At 43.3% G+C, this 20,362-nt stretch overlaps 1 protein-coding gene across 1 annotated transcript in view; it reads right to left on the bottom strand.

Moving 5' to 3' along the window:
* Positions 1-342: 342 nt before the first annotated feature.
* TALDO1 (transaldolase 1) overlaps positions 343-20,362 on the bottom strand; it is a 72,660-nt gene continuing 52,640 nt past the window's right edge. The window contains exons 7-8 of the mRNA XM_069223099.1: positions 12,124-12,269; positions 343-594 (exon numbers count right to left, since the gene is read on the bottom strand). Coding sequence (XP_069079200.1) covers positions 556-594; positions 12,124-12,269 — 185 coding nt within the window. The 3' untranslated portion in view covers positions 343-555. The remainder of the gene's footprint in view (positions 595-12,123; positions 12,270-20,362) is intronic.

Below are 20,362 nucleotides of genomic sequence, written 5' to 3'. Positions count from 1 at the left end.
CCATTTCTAACATCTGTTAGAAAAAGGGACTAAAATGTATGTTAAAGTGCAGGAGACAGGGCTGAATGCAATTAGGGCAGTACACCTAAAAATGCAGAGGTGCAGGGCAGCAGGATAAAGCCTGGTAGTACTTTCGGGTTGACCAGCAAAGAAAGCAGATTTTTCCAAAACATTGATGAAAGCTCTGTTATGCATATCACATCAAGATTTTGCTCCTGGACTTTGGAAGAAAGCAAGAGACTGTTTAGGTAATTATGTTAACTTACAGAACCGCCATTAATGTCACAGCCATCGAAGCCAAGTTGCATACATAAAATACAAACCACCATAGACAACTTCAAGTCCGTACTATTTTCGTTTAATAGTACAAGATGAGCATGTACAAAAAATTTGATCTTATTTGGTCTATCAACCGGCTAAAAAAAATATTGTAAGCAGAGTGGATTTTGATTTTAACTGCAAGACTTCATGTAAGCAGTTTGAACATGGTTTACAGTGGAGGTTCGATTTTATCAGAAAACAGTGAGCATACAGACTGTCTGGTAGGAACGCTCTTTAGTTTCCATTTTTAGAATTGCAGCTCCCCAACCGCTCCTAAGAAAAGAAAGAAAGAAAAAAAAAATAGGTTACTTGCCCTGTAACTTTCAGTCGTATCTTGTAATGCTCTAGGTTCACAAGCTCTGCACACTACCGACATCTAGTGTTAGCTGCAGTCATTTACTAGTTTTGCTTCGAAGTACAAGTTTTGGTTCCAAGTTAACTCGTGAGTAGGGCTCCCAGTTTTATGGCATAGATGTACTTATCTATATTTAGAGTTTTATGAAAAAAAATGAAGTTGAAACTAGTATATTTCCACATTTAACCGATATCATTTCACTTAATGCCAGACGGGTTTCAGTGACACCCACAGATAAATCAATGCACTTATATGAAAGCATGGCACAATTTTAGTATCATCCACACAGCTATTGGTCTGGCACTCAAGAGTGACAGAATTTAGAATCACAAAAAAGCTATTTGTTTTTATCCTCATTCAAAAGTAAATACAGAGAGGAAAACAAATGGTTCTCAGTACTTATTCATTCCCCAAACCCAAATTGCACTAAAACAAAGACTCCATCGCAGATTGTTCTTCTCCCCTCATAATTCACTTCATTGTAACTTGAATAAATGCTCCTCTATCGCGAAAGCTTGCAATTCACTTACTCCACACAAAAAAAACGATTAACAAGAAAGATATTACATTACACACAAATATAATCTCAAAATGGGTATCCACAAGTTAAGTGGGGATAGCATGGGCGGTCCCACATTTGGACCAGTGGTGTCCTTGGAGGAATGACTCTTCAGACCTTCAGTGAAGGTTTTAATGCTTGGAATTGTGAAGAAGGAAGTGTTTTGCCTGCTGTGTGTGTAAGCAATTGTAGCTTAAACGGATGTGTTTACCAGTCCCTCCTTTTGACTAAGTAACAAATGGCATCTAATACCTGAAACAGTTTACAGGGTTATGTTTATGCAGTAGTGACAAAAAGTTCCTATTTTGCTGCCAAACAAGCTCCTATGGTTAGTTTCAAAGCCTTGTGCAGATTATCCATGCACTCCAGTAACAGTAAATAAAAATAAAGCCAAACTCGCAGACGGGCCGGTCCTAAATCCGAATGTTAGTTCCACGTAATTTGGACGCCGTAATTAACCCAGATGCAGAGTTTGAGGGGCCGCTCTAACGGAAAACTCTTTTCCCGTAGCACTGTAATGCCTCCGAGCAACAAGGAGTCATGGAGGTTTGCCTCCAGGAGCAGTGGAGGAAAAGAACAAGCATGTGTCCACCAGTCCTTCCATGGTGAATTGCATGGTTTGTTGGTGTGTGGAGGTGAAACGTAGGCATTTTGTTTTCATCTGTGGTCGTATACATAGTGTGGGTATCCCTCATTTTCTAAACAAAATAACTCATGAAAAACCTATATTTCACCTCAAACTCCGGGTACTTGTTGCTGCACCCTACTTAACAAGTAGGGCAAGTCATTGCTCATCTCTGCCAGATATTACACTACGAATTGCATTTGGTGTCGGATGGCCCAGTGTCAAACAGATTGTGCTTAAGCCAACAGCTTGTGAGAATAGGTGACACCTCCACAACCCCCAATCCCCTCCCCACCTTTTGGGGGGAAAGGGGGAAAAGGATCTAGTACATAGTGCTCATCAGTTCTCACTAGACCAGTCTTGTTGTAAATGACTGTATAAAATGCTGCAAGTGTCGACTGGATTGATGACTAGAAAATGGATCTGAATCTCGTTCCTACGTCCCAAGTACCCTGAACATTCATGTCTTTCAGATGTCCTCCGCACCCTGTACGTGAGCAGGTCTGTGGTAATGATCCTTTGTGCCCGAGGATCCAGAATTTGTTTGCCCAGTAACAAGCTCTTAATGCCACGATCTGAGATTGAACTCTGCTCTAGTATCATTAGATTTTCCCACCGACACGTCACTTAAAAGCACAGGAGGCCACCTCCAACAGTAACATGGTCATTCTTACTGATCAAAGACGGGATGTCTGCAAAGGATTTGTGTAATATATTAACTCTCACCCTCTGTTGGCATAGGCTTTGCCTGGCAGTTTAGAACAGGGATGGACAAGAACAAGCACTTTTGACAGGTACTTATTTTATTAACCAATATTCGAGATACGCAAAGAACACAATGGCACTGCACTGCTAGGCACATCATACAGAACCTTCGAGCTGTTTTGACCCCCCCCCCCCCCAAACTTTGAACTGGTAGTGTTGCTAACTTGTTACAAACCTGGGTAGCGATGGTGTGCCAAATGAACGATCATATTAAAGTAGGCGTCCTTGAGGTCAAGGTTTGCCATGTAATCTTCTGTGCAGAGCACTGGACGTCCTGCCAGGATGCCATTTTGAGCTGCCCCAAAAGGGTGTAGAGGTTTAGGTGCTAAGTGTTAAGATAGGCCACAAGGTGCCATCCTCATTTGGAATGGGATCGACATGGAGCACACCCATTAAGCAAGCTAAACTGGGAGCACTAGTTCTATGGCATATTTGCCGATAAGTGCTTGTGCTTCCTCTTGCAGCATTAAAAATATCAGTGCCAAATTCAAGCCAAAAAAAAAGGAGGACTGTGTATTGTTAATGCTGGTGATCTAAAGTAAACCTCAGAAATTTCCGGTGATGTGGGTTTATTGGTATGCAGAAGTAGGAGTCTTGAACGTACAGAGAACATTAACATCCCTTTCTAAAAAGGAAAATTATTTGATATAATGCCAGCATGCAAAATTTCTGCATTTTGCTGTATTGAGGCATAGAGTTGGTATGAATCCCTCATTTGCCCCTCCTCTAAAAATAAAAAAGTAAATAAAAAAAATAAAAATCCAAGACATGCTGACTTTTTGGGTTGTTTGGAAACATTTCTATGGATGTTTTCTCTTTTGAAAATTAGTGATGAAGTATCTTCTAGAATTTTGAGTTGGTGCTTTTTTGGTGGTTCAGATGGGGTGGAACATGGGTCAGGAGATGGATTGTGGGAGCAAGGTTGGCCAGGGGGAGGGTTAAGATTGGGGATTAGTTCTTAGGTCCGTCTCTTGATATTGGAATTTTTGCTCTAACTGGAATAAATGATGGGGCTAGAGGATTCTTCTTTCTTCTCTTCTAGGGATCCTGCCTGCAAGGTTTCTGCTTCATTCTTAAATTTTGATCATTCCCTCATCTCGAAGTTAGCCAAATGACGATAAATCTGACAACAGTAGGTTTGCTACCGTGAAAGGAGTGCCTGGTTCAACTATTTCAAGCAAAGCCAGGATGAACTTCTAATAGCCACACCACTGCAACAAGAAGTGGAGTCCAGATTTACAGAGTCTACTGCTGCACAGATTGTTTTATGGCTGGAAATCAATGAACTCATTTAACTGTTCCAAGTAACCATGGATCTACAAAAGGTCCATATTTTCTTGGGGTCAACCAAAGAAAGCCCTGGTACTTTTGATGCACTGCAACAATACGCTTTTGCCTTCTTCCTTTCCAGAAGGTGTAGCGGTTTCTGAAGCAGATGACATTCCCCCTCTCAGTGAATAGGCAACTAAATCTGGCTCATGGTGGTTTTTTTATTTATTTATTTTTTAATAGAAAGTCTGATTGGTCATCACGCTGTGGAGATTTATATTCCTTTAATAACCTTGGTGTAGTGGACTTAACCATTGCAAGTGTTAGGAATGGTTTTGTGAGCTATATCCAGAAGTCATGGAACCAAAAAGGAGTGGGGCTTTGGAGCCGCACTGGACTGAAGCATCTTGGAGAAATGAGATGGGTAGTTTCAAACTCTCCACAGAATGTTTACGTTTGATGTATCCCTAACTAAAACCTAATCAAAAGGTGTTAATATCTACATGGTATGCACGAGGAGAAGCAGCATGAGGGCTGGTTATATGACAAACGTGTATCTGAGAAATAAGATCTCAGTCGTGAGATATACATCTCTCCTTTTTGCGGGAATACATCCAAGAGTTGAAGGAGGCCTCGGAAGATGACCCTGATGTCTTGAAAACCATCCTTGGAGAGGATAGCTGTAGTGGATGAGCATCTTCCCGAGTGCATCCTCGGATTAAATCAAAGGTCTAACTGGTTTGAATGTCAATGAAGAAGGGTCAGGTGTTAATTTTTTGAGAAAACATAGTTATGGACTGTACCTCACTACTCTTCCACCCATGCCCACCCCCAAAAAACAATCAAGGACAAAGTCAGAAATGGCGACAGGGACATCTTAAGGGTTTTGGGGGACCTGGCCTAAACTAATTTTGGGGACCCCTGATCAGAACCACTTTGAATTTATGATCTAATTTTCAACTCTTTCATATCCTCTTTGGCCAGGTCACTGACAGTGCACAGGCACACTCACACAAATTCTAAACGTGTTTACATGTAAAATTCAGGGATAGGGCTAGGTGTTTTTTTTTTTTTTATATATTGTAACAGCAGCAGCTGTTAGTGCAAACCTCTGAGACACCATTTCTCGTAGGAAAGGTATTTTTTTAAAAAATTCAAAAAGTATGGCTATTGCATGAACCAATCAACATTTCGCGGCAAAAATCTGTAAAAGACTCATACATCACCCATAAATTAAATAAAAGCGGTATTTAGAATCTTTTTTAACAATTAAAAGGTCAAGGCAAGATTCTCTGCAGAAAAAAGCCAGCTCTATCAGGGAGCCCTTGAATGGCGGGGCCCTGAGCCAGAGCCCATTTTTTGCCCAGGCCTTAAAACATTAAAACACCTGTGGAGACCACCCTGCCATAGAAATGCCTTACGAAGGAGTACACGATACAGAAAGGGGGGGGGGGGGAAGACAGGGAAGGAGACCATGGTTGAGATATTTCTGAACTTGAATGAGGAGAACCCACTGTAACGTTGGGAGAATACTCGACATTGATGGTGATTAACAGACGGTCTATAAAGTTAGAAAGTGGAAGGCTTTGTTGATTTCAAGTGGTTCCGTCTTGATGGCGTAGATGAATCAGACAGCTGTTGATATCCAAACAGTGAGAGTTTGGATAACTGGCTTCACCTTTGATCTTGTCAGATGCAACCGTATTAGACATGGATGAAATAGCCGTTGAGGAAACAGAGGACTTGTCTCTGCAGTCTAAGGTAGGTTCTTCACCTTTTCACCACAGGCACAAACACGTGGGGGCTGAGGATTAACGTAGACAGTCGTGACGCTGAATTAAGTCTAGTGTGATGGTTGTGTGAGCATGTTCATCTCACCTTTACTTGGAGAATCTCCCTTTTGGAAAGTCTTGATCAGAATAGTTTTTTTTGTTTTTAAGAGATGCTTAAGAAATTGTTTCCTCCAACTGTTTTATCTTTCCACTTCAGCCTTCGTTTTAAGAATTGCCTTGAAGCCTAAACCCTTTCTGTTCTGGACACGTTTTGGCAGGTACTGTAGTCTTTAATAGTATGAGATAAAGGAAGTCATACCACACAGACCTTGTGAGTGTCCGAGAAAGCATTCTTTCCACCACAGGATGGATACTTTTAAAAAAGAAGGCATTATGAGGGCGGAGGGCAAAGAAGAAAAAAATAAAAAAATAAATCCCACTTGAAACGTTGTTAAAAACGGAGTAAAAATCAAACCCTGACAAACAGATTTTGATCTATAAAACCACACATGCTCTTAAGTCAAGAGACAGAAAGACTGAGCAGATGAGACAAACTGCTAGTACAATGCAACGTGGACCGCAAAATCTCCTGGTGCTCTTAAAGGGACAGGACTTTTCAATTCGCAAGAAAAGTCTATTGTCTAATATGTTGCAATGTTAGGGCCATTTGTTATTCCAAACAAACACTACACTTCTGGTAGACTGTTACAGTGTACTAGTCATCCTATTGACAAACTGACTTCAGCGCCCTTCTCCACAGACAGTGAGATCATCCAAGCATTTATGACCATCAATGACGATCCTACTGTGCGTATCTGGATTATTCCCTCTACCCCCGATAGATGTAGATTTTCAGCCACTGCTTGGTGAAGATGCACTTCCTAAAGCAACCTCAACCCATTCCTTTATCATTGCCCCAGAACCCTTCTCAGGTATAGGACTTCTGGGTCGGTGTGCCTGGAAGGGCCACTAATGCTGCAATCCAGAATGCAGCACTGGTGCAGCTTTCATACATGCCTTTTGGCACTGAACCCGGACTTGACAGGTTGATTTTGAAGTGCTTGCATTACTTTTGCAGTACAGTATTCACCAGAGGTCAGAAGAGGTGTTGCCATCAAACAGGACATTGGTTAGATTTTGTAGGACTTCTGGAAAGAATGCACGCAGCCAGAGAAAATCAGTTACTTACCTGTAACTGTGGTTCTCCAGCATTGGTATCATAAATAGATTCACATGCTTGAATCATTCCCCGAAGTGGGAGTTCCCACGGTACACAGAAAAGCAGTAAATTACATTTTTAACATTGAAGTTGATGGGGGGGGGGGGGGGGGGGGAACACATTCACAGCTTATTACCATTATTAGAAATGAGCCAAAACCCTGCCAATCAGGGGGGGGGGGTTGCATGTGAATCTATGAAAGATACCAATACTGGAGAACCACAGTTACAGGTAAGTAACATTTTCTTCCCCTGTACTGGGGTATCTTTCATAGATTGAAATGCTTGAATCAGAATAATTCAGTAAACATAAGATATCAATCTCTATATATCTGTTTGTATTAGTTGCTGGTGGGTTAAGAATGGTCTCACGTTATGCAAATTTCGTAGAACTGCTTGTCCTACTGCCGAGTCCATCCTGTCTGCGGTTTCGAGGCAGTAATGCTGAGTGATGTGGCTGTTCGACCACATTGTCATTCTGCATATCTGCTATGAAAGGCACTCCTACGAAGAGAGCTGTAGCGGTGGATACAGCTCCGGTGGAGTGGGGTTTGACATTGGCCGTCAGTGGCTTTCCTGCTAGGTGGTGACAAAATTGTATGGCGGTGGCTATCCACCGAGCTATGGTCTGTTTGATAACAGAATACCCCCTTTCTTAGTGGTCCATAGCCTATAAACAATTGATCAGCCTTACAAAAGCTGATAGTCTTTTATATGTAAAATTTGAGACATCTCTTGATATCTAAGGAATGTAGCGCTCTTTTTGCTGGAGTTTGGGAAGAAAGTCTTCAATTTTACTGGTTCATTCAAATTAAAGTTCGAGGGAACTTTAGGACTACATTTTGGATTAGTCTAAGGATGACCATGTCGGACTTAAACTTAAACTGAAGAAAAGGTTGAGAGATTGTGAATGCTTGAATGTCATGGACCATCTTTGCTGAGGTAAGCGCTAGGAGAAGTGCTGTCTACCAGGAAATATATTTCAATTCTACTCTGTGAATAGGCTCAAATGGAATGGATGTTTCATCATTTGAGACAGTACAATATTGAGGTGCCAGGGAGGAGGGGGGAAAAAAACAAACAAAAAAAAAAACACAACCCTAACACCCACACCTACTGAATAGTCCCTTTATGAATTGTTTTACTATTCTGGAGGCCCATAAAGATGGTGCAATAGCAGTACAGTGGGGAGGGGGGGGGGCGGAGTGGCTGCCAGGTGAGCCTTGATGAATGAGAGAGGGACCTGATTTTGCCAATTGAAGATACGGAAGTATCTGTTCTGGAGAAGATGTCAGAGGGTGGATACCTGAATCCTTACAACATATACAGAATTTCCCATTTGATTTTGTATGCTTTATTTGTAGCCTGGGCTCTGGCATTAGCAAGCACTGCGACAGTCTGGTGGAATATCTAGGTCAGCAAATTCACTGAATTCAAGAGCCAGGCTGATAACCAACGAGAAGTTGGGTTGGGATGACGGACCTGGTTCTAATTCATCGTTAGCAAATTCAATATTGGTTTCAACCACAAGTGAGGTTGTTCCGAGAGGAGCAGGAGCTCTGTGAACCAATACTAGTGTGGCCATCTGGGAGCTATTAACAAAAGCTGGCAAGGTTCTCTCCTTTACAATTCTTGGGATTAGCGGAAGCAGGTGAAAGGCGTAAGCATAGATTCTTGACCATTTGATCAAAAAATGCATTCCCCCATCGACCCTCTGTGGTTGCCAGCTTGCATAGTACTGGCATTTTTTTTGCTTTCCTTTGTTGCAAAGAGGTCCAAACTGGGCTTGTCCCAGCAAAGAAAAATATGATTGAGAGTTGCTTGGTTGAGCTCCCACTCATGGCAGGTTGTTGAGGTTCTGCTTTATGAGTTTGCCTGGGTGTTGGGCACTCCTGGAGAGTTGTGTTGTCGAAGTGCCCAATTCCATATTTCTTGCACATGAAGAGACCGCACTGGTGATTTTGTATTGTCCTGCTTGTTGAGGACATGCATACTTGTGGGTTTGGACCAAACCTGATGAGCCCCTGATCTTGGTCAGGAAGGACTTGAGCGCTAGGAATATGGCATTTAATTCCAACAGGTTGATGTGGAGCATTGCTTTCTAGGTGGTCCATTTCGCTCACTGACCGGTCTTTGAGGTGCACACCCCATCCTTCCAGAGATGCGTCTGTGGTCAGAGAATGCTCCGGGCTTGGATTCAGAAAGGACACTCTTGGATAGCTTGTTCATTGGTGGGGTTATTTGGACAATATCGTCAAAAGATCTGTTTGTTTCCACTGGCTGTCTAACTGCTGCTGAAGTGTTCTCATTTGGTGACAGTTTGGTATAAACAGAATGCTGAGGAGCGCATCCCCCAGAAAGGATTTGTAAATCTGGACAGACGTGGACTTTCTTTTGCTGAGGCAGAGTGCTGGACTTTGAATCCTCTTCTGTCTGTCCTAAGAGGCAAAAGCTTTTGCTTGTTCCATATCTAATACAGCTCCTAGAAAAGTGATGTTGGTTGATGGCGCTAGGCATGATTTTTGGTAGTTGACTAGGAGACCTAATCTCTGGAAGAGGGGCAGGCATGTTGCTACGTCTCTGGATGCTGCTTCTGCTTTTATGAGCCAATCGTACAAGTATGGAAACATTTGAACTCCTTTTTGCCTGAGGTACGCTCCCACTGGAGCCAAGACCTTGGTGACCAATCGATCTCAGACCAAATGGTAACACTCTGAATTAGTACTGGGTGCCTGCAACCTTGAAGTGTAATAATTTCCTGTGGATGGGGTGAATAGGGAAATAAAAAAAATAGGCATCTTGGAGATCCAAGGCAGTCATGAAATCCCCCTGGTTGAGCAAATAATACGTCCTGAAGAGTGATCATCCGAAATGATGGTTTTCTCAGGAATTTGTTTAAACATCACAGATCCAAGATAGGCTGTCAGTCTGTCTTTTTCTGGATGAGGAAGACATTAGTAGAAGCCGGTTTCCTGTCTGAGACTTCGGTACGATCTCTATGGCTCCCTGGTCTATCATAGCAGAAATTTGTACAAGGCACTATTAAGTGGGCAGGTGGGGGTCCTCCTGCTGGTACCTCTGGAGGAGGTTGCTGAAATTCCAGGGTATGCCCTTTGGTGATAATATTGAGGACCCATCAGGCTGAGGTGATCTGGGAATACAGGAGGCAGAATTTCCAGCTTCTCCCACCAGAGTGTGGGAATAGGGATTGGAAGCAGGCACTTGGTGCAGGTCAGTATTTTCTGGCTGTGTCCTTGCCTCTTTAAGTAGACTTTCCTCTTGTGGTAGGTCTGTAGGCTGCAAACGTTGGTTGCCGATAGGATTGTTGCTGTTGATTGGTCGCTGAACGAAAGTGGCCCTGGAAAGGTTGGTATTGTCGATACTGGTGCAGGCCACCTCTGTAAGAATAGTCTTCTGCCTCTTGCTCCTCTAAAGGGCTGCCTGTTGAACTGTAGAGTACCCAATGATCTAGCCGTGTCTGTTTTTATTGCTAGTAGCAAGTCAAACGTGCTTGCCAAAGAGTAGTTACCCCCATCATATGGCATATCCAGAACTTTCATCTGAACCACTGGTGGAGAAGTGGGATAGAGGAGGGATGCGTTTGTGTATGGTAATCATCCCATTCAGTGTGGAGTGATAGTGTCCTGTATCTCACCATCTCTACCTTCCGAAAACAATCCACCTCCCTCAGAAGAAGGAAAGGTTACTGTAGTTAACTTGAAACTGAGGATCGGTCTCTGGAAGAAGGACTTAATGGTAGTTACGGATGCTGCAGCAGAGTGGTTGATCCTAGCGGTGGGAATCTACTGTAATAATCTTACATCATATGCTGCAATTTGGCAATAAGGGACACTGGCATCTGCACTGTTGGCTCGCGCTGTTCTTGGGCATGTGTGGTTGATAGTGAAACGATTGCTGAATATATAATTCACACTCTTCCTCCTCCTCCTCCTCCCTGGCATTTAATTCATAGGTCTGATGGACTACCCACCACCGGAAACAGACCATCATCGGAGTAGTCCTCTTCAAGGAGATGTTATGGAGGTACAGGTGACACCTTACAAGGTGAGTTATGTGAAGGTAGCGATTCTGCGAGTGGATTTACATTTTATTATTACTCTTTAGGCAAAAGGAAGATTTTCCTGAATCCGCTGTCGATGGTGCGTCTGCAGTCAAGAAACAGGCCGTCAACGAAGTGGTCATTGACGATGTGCTAGTAGACAGTGCCCTTGTCACTGGTGTGGTAATTTTTGACGTTGCCTTCGACAAAGTGGTTGTCGACAGAGCTGATGACAGGGTGTTCTTAAACAGAGCCATAATTTCAGGTTCACATGTCGATTTTGACGGAGCTGTCGACGACGTAGTAGATCTTGATTTCTTACCTGTCGAAGTTGATTTCTTCGACATCTTTATACCCTGGGTTGATGGTAAAGAAGGCCTAACAGGTTGATTCCTTGTGTTCTAGAAACAATCAGTGATAGCAAACTGTGAATGCTATGTAATTCCAATTTTCTGTTGTCAATTAGGGCAAAACTAGATGACTGTATACTTCATAACCCCAAGTCGCTCTGATATTGTCCGTCGTATACTGAAAACCCCCACAAGCTCAATTGAATTCTAAGCGGTGTTGTTGAAAGTGTGTCTTTCGATGCTGTAGATGGCACTCCAGTCATTGGAGTCGAATGGAAGTCAACTGTAGCTTCACCATCACAAGCTTGATAAGTACATTCCAAACCTGAAGTAAAGAAGGGGTAAATCAGAAGTGGAGGTTTTCTCCTGATGCATTGAGGGTTTTGATGATGCCTCAAAAGGTTACCTAAAACCAAAAATGCCTTCACTAGATGGTGTGCAGAGCATGTGCTGTACTGCAGCACTTTATCTGAACATAAGCTTAGTGTAAAGCTAAGGCAGGTAATGGAGAGTACATTAGTATAGCAGAAATTCTTCAACATATTAGTCTGCTTCGGATTGGGATAAGAAAGTGTTACAGTATGAGGAAAGTGAACTTACCTGGAGGATAAAAAAGTCCATGAAAGGGGCCAAGGATCTTTGAATGTTAATTGCCATATTTAAGAGTTCTAGGCAGAACATCATTTAGTCTTACAAAGGGTGAACTATTCCATAAGTAACTTGGTAGTCTGAAAACATGACTACAGCACAATTTACAAGACAAACGTTACCATTAGCCTTTGTGAGCACAGCGTAGATTTGTAGTTTGGCACAGCAAGGCTTTCCTTACCGCAATCATTTTCTCAAGCTTAATTGAATCAGCAGCAAACTTCCTAATGCCATCTGACAACTTCTCCACAGCCATTTGGTCATCATTGTGCAGCCAGCGGAAGCACTTCTCATCTAGTTGGATTTTTGCCAAGTCTTGTTTCTGAGCTGTAAAGTAAAACCAAAAGGAACCTAAACAGCGAGTCCAAGCCATCAAACCTCAACATGAGTACTCCAATCCAAATGTAGTTGACTGAACCACATATGCTACGAATGCTATTGCTATGGTTTAATTTATCTATGGAGCAGATCCATCCAATTACTCTTGTGGAAGTTGATCATGTGTTCTATAAGCAAAAATTAAATTTTAATCTACAAAATACTTTAGTCAAGGGTCCTTTACATATCTAATCTTCACTTTATTCCAAATACAAACGGTTTAAGATTTAATTATTGATAGGGCAAGGAATGCATGACGGTCTTGTAACTTAGTTAAAACAATGTAACAATGTCATTCTCATTAGAAAATTAGTTCAAGATGCAACAACAACAGCTGGAGAGAGATGCCAATATTATTACAAACTTGAAGACAAGTATATTGCTTTTCGGTCAAACAAGTACTAAGACACAATGGAACGCCATACTGCAGAGCCAATCATTTGTTTAGCATAATATACAGCCTCCATCTCAAGACACACATTTCATAGCCAACCATGACTCATTCGCCTAGGAAGTCGACCATAATTCTACATTCATAGATACTCGGCTCTATTTATTTTAACACAATCACTGTTTTTTTTGGTTTTTTTATTATAAAGTAACATTCTGGTGTCTTGTCCAACTCATCTAGCTTTTTTATGTTGATTAATGCAGTGTACGTTTTCCATTTCTGTGCCCTTAGTTCCATGCTAACAAGTTTCAGATACTAAAAACAATTCATTTGCATTTTTATCATCTTCTTAGCAATTTCTAAAGGTGTTTACTTGCTCACCAAAAGTAGCTCTTGCCACAGAGATTGACAGCTACTGAGCCTCTGAAAATGTATTTAATATATGTTACTCACCCAGTAGACATCGGTTTGTGGCATGTAGTGATGCAGATTCACATGCTTTGCATAGGTCCGCCGTCTAGTGTTGGGCTCGGTGTATTACAAGTGTTTTTTCTTTGAAGAAGCTTTTTCAAGTCAAGATCGAGAGGCGACTCCTCTCAGTGATATAGTGCTCATCGGCATCGAGACCCTAGATTGTTTTCCCGCAGGAGGGTGAAGTAAAGAGTGAAGAAATGCGCACACACAGACCCCCCCCCCCCCCCACCATAAGTAAGAAAAGAAGGTCCATGCAGTGCATATGGAAAATGTCACTTACCCAGTGTACATCTGTTCGTGGCATTAGTCGCTGCAGATTCACATGTTGTGCATAGTCCGCCGTCTGGTGTTGGGTCGGAGTGTTACAAGTTGTTTTTGTTCGAAAAAGTCTTTTCGAGTCCCGAGACAGAGGGACTCCTCCTCCTTTGTTCCATTGCGCATGGGCGTCGACTCCATGTTAGATTGTTTTCCCCGCAGAGGGTGAGGTAGGAGTTGTGTATGTTAGTAATAGTGCCCATGCAATGGAATGAATAAGTATGTACCAACTAAGGTTTAAGTAATATATTTACAAATGTACAAATGTTGAAGATAACTTTCAAACGGCTACAGGCTCCCGGGGAGGCGGGTGGGCCATGTGAATCTGCAGCGACTAATACCACGAACAGATGTACACTGGGTAAGTGACATTTTCCGTTCGGTGGCATGTGTAGCTGCAGATACACATGTTGTGCATAGACTAGTAAGCAGTTATCTCCCCAAAAGCGGTGGCTCAGCCTGTAGGAGTGGAAGTAGTCTGAAATAAAGTTCTTAGTACGGCTTGACCTACTGTGGCTTGTTGTGCGGATAGCACGTCTACACAGTAGTGCTTAGTAAATGTGTGAGGCGTAGACCATGTGGCTGCCTTACATATCTCGTTCATTGGAATGTTTCCTAGGAAGGCCATGGTAGCGTCTTTCTTTCTGGTTGAATGTGCCCTTGGTGTAATGGGCAGTTCTCTCTTTGCTTTAAGGTAGCAGGTTTGGATGCACTTAACTATCCATCTGGCTATACCCTGTTTTGATATTGGGTGTCCTGTATGAGGTTTTTGAAATGCAATAAACAGTTGTTTTGTTTTCCTAATTTCTTTGGTTCTGTCAATGTAGTACATTAGTGCTCTTCTGATGTCTAATGTATGTAGTGCCCTTTCAGCTACTGAGTCTGGCTGTGGGAAGAACACTGGTAGTTCTACCGTTTGATTTAAGTGGAACGGTGAAATAACTTTTGGTAAAAATTTTGGATTGGTTCTTAGGACCACCTTATTTTTGTGTATTTGAATAAAAGGTTCTTGTATAGTAAACGCCTGAATTTCACTTACTCTTCTTAGAGATGTGATGGCAATGAGAAATGCAACCTTCCACGTTAAGAATTGCATTTCGCAAGAGTGCATGGTTTCAAAAGGTGGGCCCATGAGTCTTGTTAAGACGATGTTGAGGTTCCATGAAGGAACAGGTGGTGTTCTTGGTGGTATAATTCTTTTCAGGCCTTCCATAAACGCTTTAATGACAGGTATCCTAAATAGTGAAGTTGAATGGGTAATTTGCAGGTATGCAGATATTGCTGCGAGGTGTATCTTTATGGAAGAGAAGGCTAGATTTGATTTTTGTAAATGTAGCAAGTATCCCACTATATCCTTTGGAGATGCATGTAATGGTTTAACTTGATTATTATGGCAGTAGCAAACAAATCTTTTCCATTTGCTTGCATAGCAGTGTCTAGTGGATGGTCTTCTAGCTTGTTTTATGACTTCCATACATTCTTGGGTGAGGTTTAAATGTCCGAATTCTAGGATCTCAGGAGCCAGATTGCTAGATTCAGCGATGCTGGGTTTGGATGCCTGATCTGTTGTTTGTGTTGTGTTAACAGATCTGGTCTGTTGGGCAACCTGACATGGGGTACTACTGACAGGTCTAGTAGTGTTGTGTACCAAGGTTGTCTTGCCCATGTTGGTGCTATTAGTATGAGTTTGATTTGACTCAATTTGTTTACTAGATATGGAAAGAGAGGGAGAGGGGGAAAGCGTACGCAAATATCCCTGACCAGTTCATCCATAGAGCATTACCTTGAGACTGCCTGTGTGGGTACCTGGATGCGAAGTTTTGGCATTTTGCGTTCTCCTTTGTTGCAAATAGGTCTATTTGAGGTGTCCCCCAAATTTTGAAGTAAGTGTTTAGAATTTGGGGGTGAATCTCCCATTCGTGGACCTGTTGGTGATCGAGAGAGATGGTCTGCTAGTTGATTTTGGATCCCTGGAATAAATTGTGCTATTAGGCAAATGTGGTTGTGAATTGCCCATTGCCATATCTTTTGTGCCAGGAGGCACAGCTGTGTCGAGTGTGTTCCCCCTGTTTGTTTAGATAATACATTGTTGTCATGTTGTCTGTTTTGACAAGAATGTATTTGTGGGTTATGATGGGTTGAAATGCTTTCAACGCTAGGAATACTGCTAACAATTCGAGGTGATTAATATGCAGCTTTGTTTGATGTACGTCCCATTGTCCTTGGATGCTGTGTTGATTGAGGTGTGCTCCCCACCCTGTCATGGAAGCATCTGTTGTTATCACGTATTGTGGCACTGGGTCTTGGAAAGGCCGCCCTTTGTTTAAATTTATACTGTTCCACCATAGAAGCGAGATGTATGTTTGGCGGTCTATCAACACCAGATCTAGAAGGTGACCCTGTGCATGTGACCACTGTGATGCTAGGCATTGTTGTAAGGGCCTCATGTGCAGTCTTGCGTTTGGGACAATGGCTATGCATGAGGACATCATGCCTAGGAGTTTTAATACCGTCTTTGCCTGTATCTTTTGTGTTGGATACATGGCTTGTATAACCTTGTGAAAATTTTGAACCCTTTGTGGACTTGGAGTGGCTATTCCCTTTGTTGTGTTGATTGTCGCTCCTAAGTATTGCTGTGTTTTGCACAGCAGAATGTGAGATTTTGTATAGTTGATGGAGAAACCGAGTTTGTAGAGGGTTTGTATGACATAATCTGTGTGGTGTGAACACTTTGTGAGGGAGTTGGTCTTGATTAGCCAATTGTCTAGGTACGGCTAGGTATATGCTGCCTTCTGATGTGTGCAGCTACTACTGCTAGGCATTTTGTAAATACTCTTGGTGCGGTTGTGATACCGAACGGCAACACTTTGAATTGGTAATGTATTCCCTTGAATACGAACCTTAGGTATTTCCTGTGCGAGGGATGTATCGGTATATGGAAATATGCGTCCTTTAGATCTAAGGTTGTCATGTAGTCTTGTTGCTTTAGCAGTGGTAACACGTCTTGTAGCGTGACCATGTGAAAGTGTTCTGATTTGATGTAGGTGTTTAGTGTTCTGAGATCTAGGATTGGTCTCAGTGTTTTGTCCTTTTTTGGTATTAGAAAGTACAGTGAGTAAACTCCTGTGTTTATTTGTGTACATGGTACCAATTCTATTGCGTCCTTTAGCAGTAATGCTTGAACTTCTAGTTCTAGAAGGTCTAAATGCTGTTTTGACATATTCTGTGTTTTTGGTGGGACATTTGGAGGGAGTTGGAGAAATTCTATGCAATAACCATGTCGGATAATTGCTAAGACCCAAGTGTCTGTTGTTATCTCCTCCCAAGATTTGTAAAACTGACTTAGTCTTCCCCCCACTGATGTTGTGTGAAGGGGTTGAGTGACTTGTGAGTCACTGTTTGGTTGCAGGGGTTTTTGTACTTTGAAATTTTCCCCGGTTTCTAGGGAATTGTCCTCCTCTATACTGGCCCCGAAAGCCTCCCCTTTGGTACTGTCCCTGGTCGGTAGACGGTGTAGATTGTGAGGTGCTGGCTTGTGTGGCTTGACCCCGAAACCCCCCTCTGAAGGTTGTTTTGCAGAAGGTGCCGAAAGTGCCTCTGCCCTGCGGGGAATAGAGTGCGCCCATGGCCTTGGCTGTGTCCGTGTCCTTTTTCAATTTCTCAATTGCCGTGTCCACTTCGGGTCCAGACAATTGTTGTTCATTGAACGGCATATTGAGCACTGCTTGCTGTATTTCCGGTTTAAAGCCAGATGTGCGCAACCATGCGTGCCTTCTTATGGTTACTGCGGTATTTATTGTTCTTGCCGCTGTGTCCGCTGCGTCCATAGAGGAGCGTATTTGGTTATTGGAGATGTTTTGTCCCTCCTCAACCACTTGTTTTGCCCGTTTTTGAAATTCTTTGGGTAGATGCTCGATGAGATGCTGCATCTCGTCCCAATGGGCTCTATCATATTGCGCTAGGAGCGCCTGAGAGTTCGCGATGCGCCACTGGCTTGCAGCTTGTACTGTGACCCTTTTCCCAGCTGCGAACTTGCGGCTCTCTTTATCTGGAGGTGGTGCATCGCCTGATGTGTGCGAGTTGGCTCTCTTGCGAGCTGCCCCTACCACGACTGAATCTGGTGGCAGTTGTGAGGTGATAAAAGCAGGGTCCGTGGGCGGTGCTTTATATTTTTTCTCCACCCTTGGAGTAATCGCACTACTTTTGACAGGTTCTTTGAAGATCTGCTTTGCGTGCCTTAGCATTCCTGGAAGCATAGGTAGGCTTTGGTAGGAGCTATGGGTGGAGGAGAGGGTGTTGAAAAGGAAGTCATCCTCGACAGGTTCTGCGTGCAACGACACGTTGTGGAATTCTGCTGCCCTAGCTACCACCTGTGCATACGCTGTGCTGTCCTCAGGTGGTGAGGGCTTGGTAGGGTACGACTCAGGACTATTGTCTGATACTGGGGCGTCGTATAGGTCCCAAGCGTCCTGGTCGTCTTGGCTCATGGTGGTATGAGCCAGTGAATGTGACAGAGTCTGTGCCGGTGATGTGTGAGTTACAGGTGGAAGAGAGGGTGGCGGAGTTACCTTCTTCACAATTTTTTGTGGTGTTTGTTCTTGTGTTTGGAACTCGAGTCTCCTTTTTCTCCTGATTGGGGGAAGAGTGCTGATCTTCCCTGTCCCACTTTGTATGAAGATCCGCTTGTGTGTGGTCTACATCAGTGGTCTGTAACTCTTCTTTAAATCTGTGTTTGCGCATTTGAGAGGACAGTGATTGTTCCTCTGTATATGAGCTGGCAGTTGGTTCGGTTGCTGGTCGTTTTGGCACCGAAACTGTCTCTGCTTGTTTTCGGCACCGAGGAGAATTTTCTTTTTCGGCGTCGAGCTTTCTCGGCGTCGATCTTCCTCGGTGCCGCTGTCTCTGCGTCGAGCAGCTTCGGTTCCGCTGTCTCGGCGTCGATCTTTTTCGGCAGCACTTTCTCGGTCCCGAGATTGCTGCGCGCCTGTGTCTCGACCAGAGTCGGACGATCTCGGCACCAGTTCGGCCTTTTTCGGTGTCGATGGACGGTCACCTACTTTATGGGTTGAGCCATGGCCTGTTGGCAGTGGCGTCCCCTGGGCCGTGTCTGTTTTCTTGTGTGGTGCTTGCTTCGACGTCTTACTCACGGTTTCTTCGACGTCGAATTCCTCCGAGTCCGATTCATGGATGGAGAAGGCTTCCTCTTCTTCTCCTTGTCCCTCGAACTCTCGGTGTCCTGTCGGCGTGGACGCCATCTGCAATCTTCTGGCTCGCCGGTCACGGAGCGTTTTTCGGGACCGAAACGCACGACAGGCCTCACACGTTTCTTCCTTGTGCTCGGGCAACAGGCACAAGTTACAGACCAAATGTTGGTCTGTATATGGATATTTATTGTGGCATTTAGGACAGAATCGGAACGGGGTCCGTTACATCAGTGTCGATGTTACACGCGGTCGGGCCGACCAGGCCCCGACGGGGGAATCGAAATTACCCCGAAGGGCTACCGGAGCTCTTCACGATTCGGTGTCGATTCTATTCTTACCCGATACCGAGCGAAACAATACGGACGTAGTTTTCCGAAGTTAAGACTATCTTTCCGTCCCAAAACCCGGAGCGAAAAGGAACACGTCCGAACCAGATGGCGGAAAAAAAAACAATCTAACATGGAGTCGACGCCCATGCGCAATGGAACAAAGGAGGAGTCCCTCGGTCTCGGGACTCGAAAAGACTTCTTCGAACAAAAACAACTTGTAACACTCCGACCCAACACCAGACGGCGGACTATCCACAACATGTGTATCTGCAGCTACACATGCCACCGAACACATATTTATGCAAAGAAAGTACAACAGCTACAGGCTTTCGGGGAGGAAGGAGGGTGCATGTGAATCTGCAGCAGTACATACCATGAACAGATGTCTACTGGGTGTGTAACATTTTCCGTTCAAGGGCATGTGTACCTGCAGACTGAAAAGCAGTCCTCTCCCTCAATAGGCGGTTGCTAGCTTGTAGGAGTTGGGATAGTTTGGAATAGTGTTTTAAGCGCTGCTTGACCATCGTTTGCTTGTTGGCGAGATAACACATCTACACAGTAAAAGCGTATGGTGTGGACCATGTGGCTGCTTTGCATAGGTCTGCCATTGGTATATTTCCTAAGAAAGCCATTGAAGCTCCTTTCTTTCTAGTAGAATGTGCTTTAGGAGTTACTAATAGTTGCCTTTTAGATACAAGATGCAAGTCTGAATACACTTTACTATCCATCTGGCCAATCCTGGTTTTGAAATAGCATTACCCTTATGAGGTTGTTGAAAAGCTACAAAAAGTTTAGACTTTCCAAAATGTTTTGTTCTGTCTATATAATACAGGAGCGCTCTTGAGGTCAAGAGCTCTTTCAGCAACTGAATCTGGCTGTGGAAACAAGACTGGCAATTCCACTGACTGACGGGAAATGGTGAAACTACTGTAGGAGTGGAATTTGGGGGTTTGTCCTAAGTACTATTTTACTTTTGTGAATTTGAAAGAAAGGTTCTTCTAAAGCAAATGCCTGAATTTCTTCAACTTTTAAGGAAATAATGGCTACTAGAAAAAGCAACCTTCCATGAGAGAAATTGGTGTGCACAGGTTCAAATTGTGGACACAAGCCTTGTGAGCACGATGTTAAAATTCCAGGTAGGAGCTGGTGGAGATCTAGGTGGAATAATTATTTTAAGGCCTTACATAGAAGCTTTTATGACAGGGATTCTAAACAGAAAAGTATGCTATGGGTTTTGGAGAGAAGCAGCTATTGCTGTTAAATGAATTTTCTATATTATAATGCAAAGCAAATAATGAATTAAAAACAAAATATGCATCACCAAGAGGC

This window comes from Pleurodeles waltl, chromosome 3_1 (assembly GCF_031143425.1).
Source record: "Pleurodeles waltl isolate 20211129_DDA chromosome 3_1, aPleWal1.hap1.20221129, whole genome shotgun sequence".
Lineage (NCBI taxonomy): Eukaryota > Metazoa > Chordata > Amphibia > Caudata > Salamandridae > Pleurodeles > Pleurodeles waltl.
This window is presented reverse-complemented; position numbering and strand designations above follow the sequence as displayed.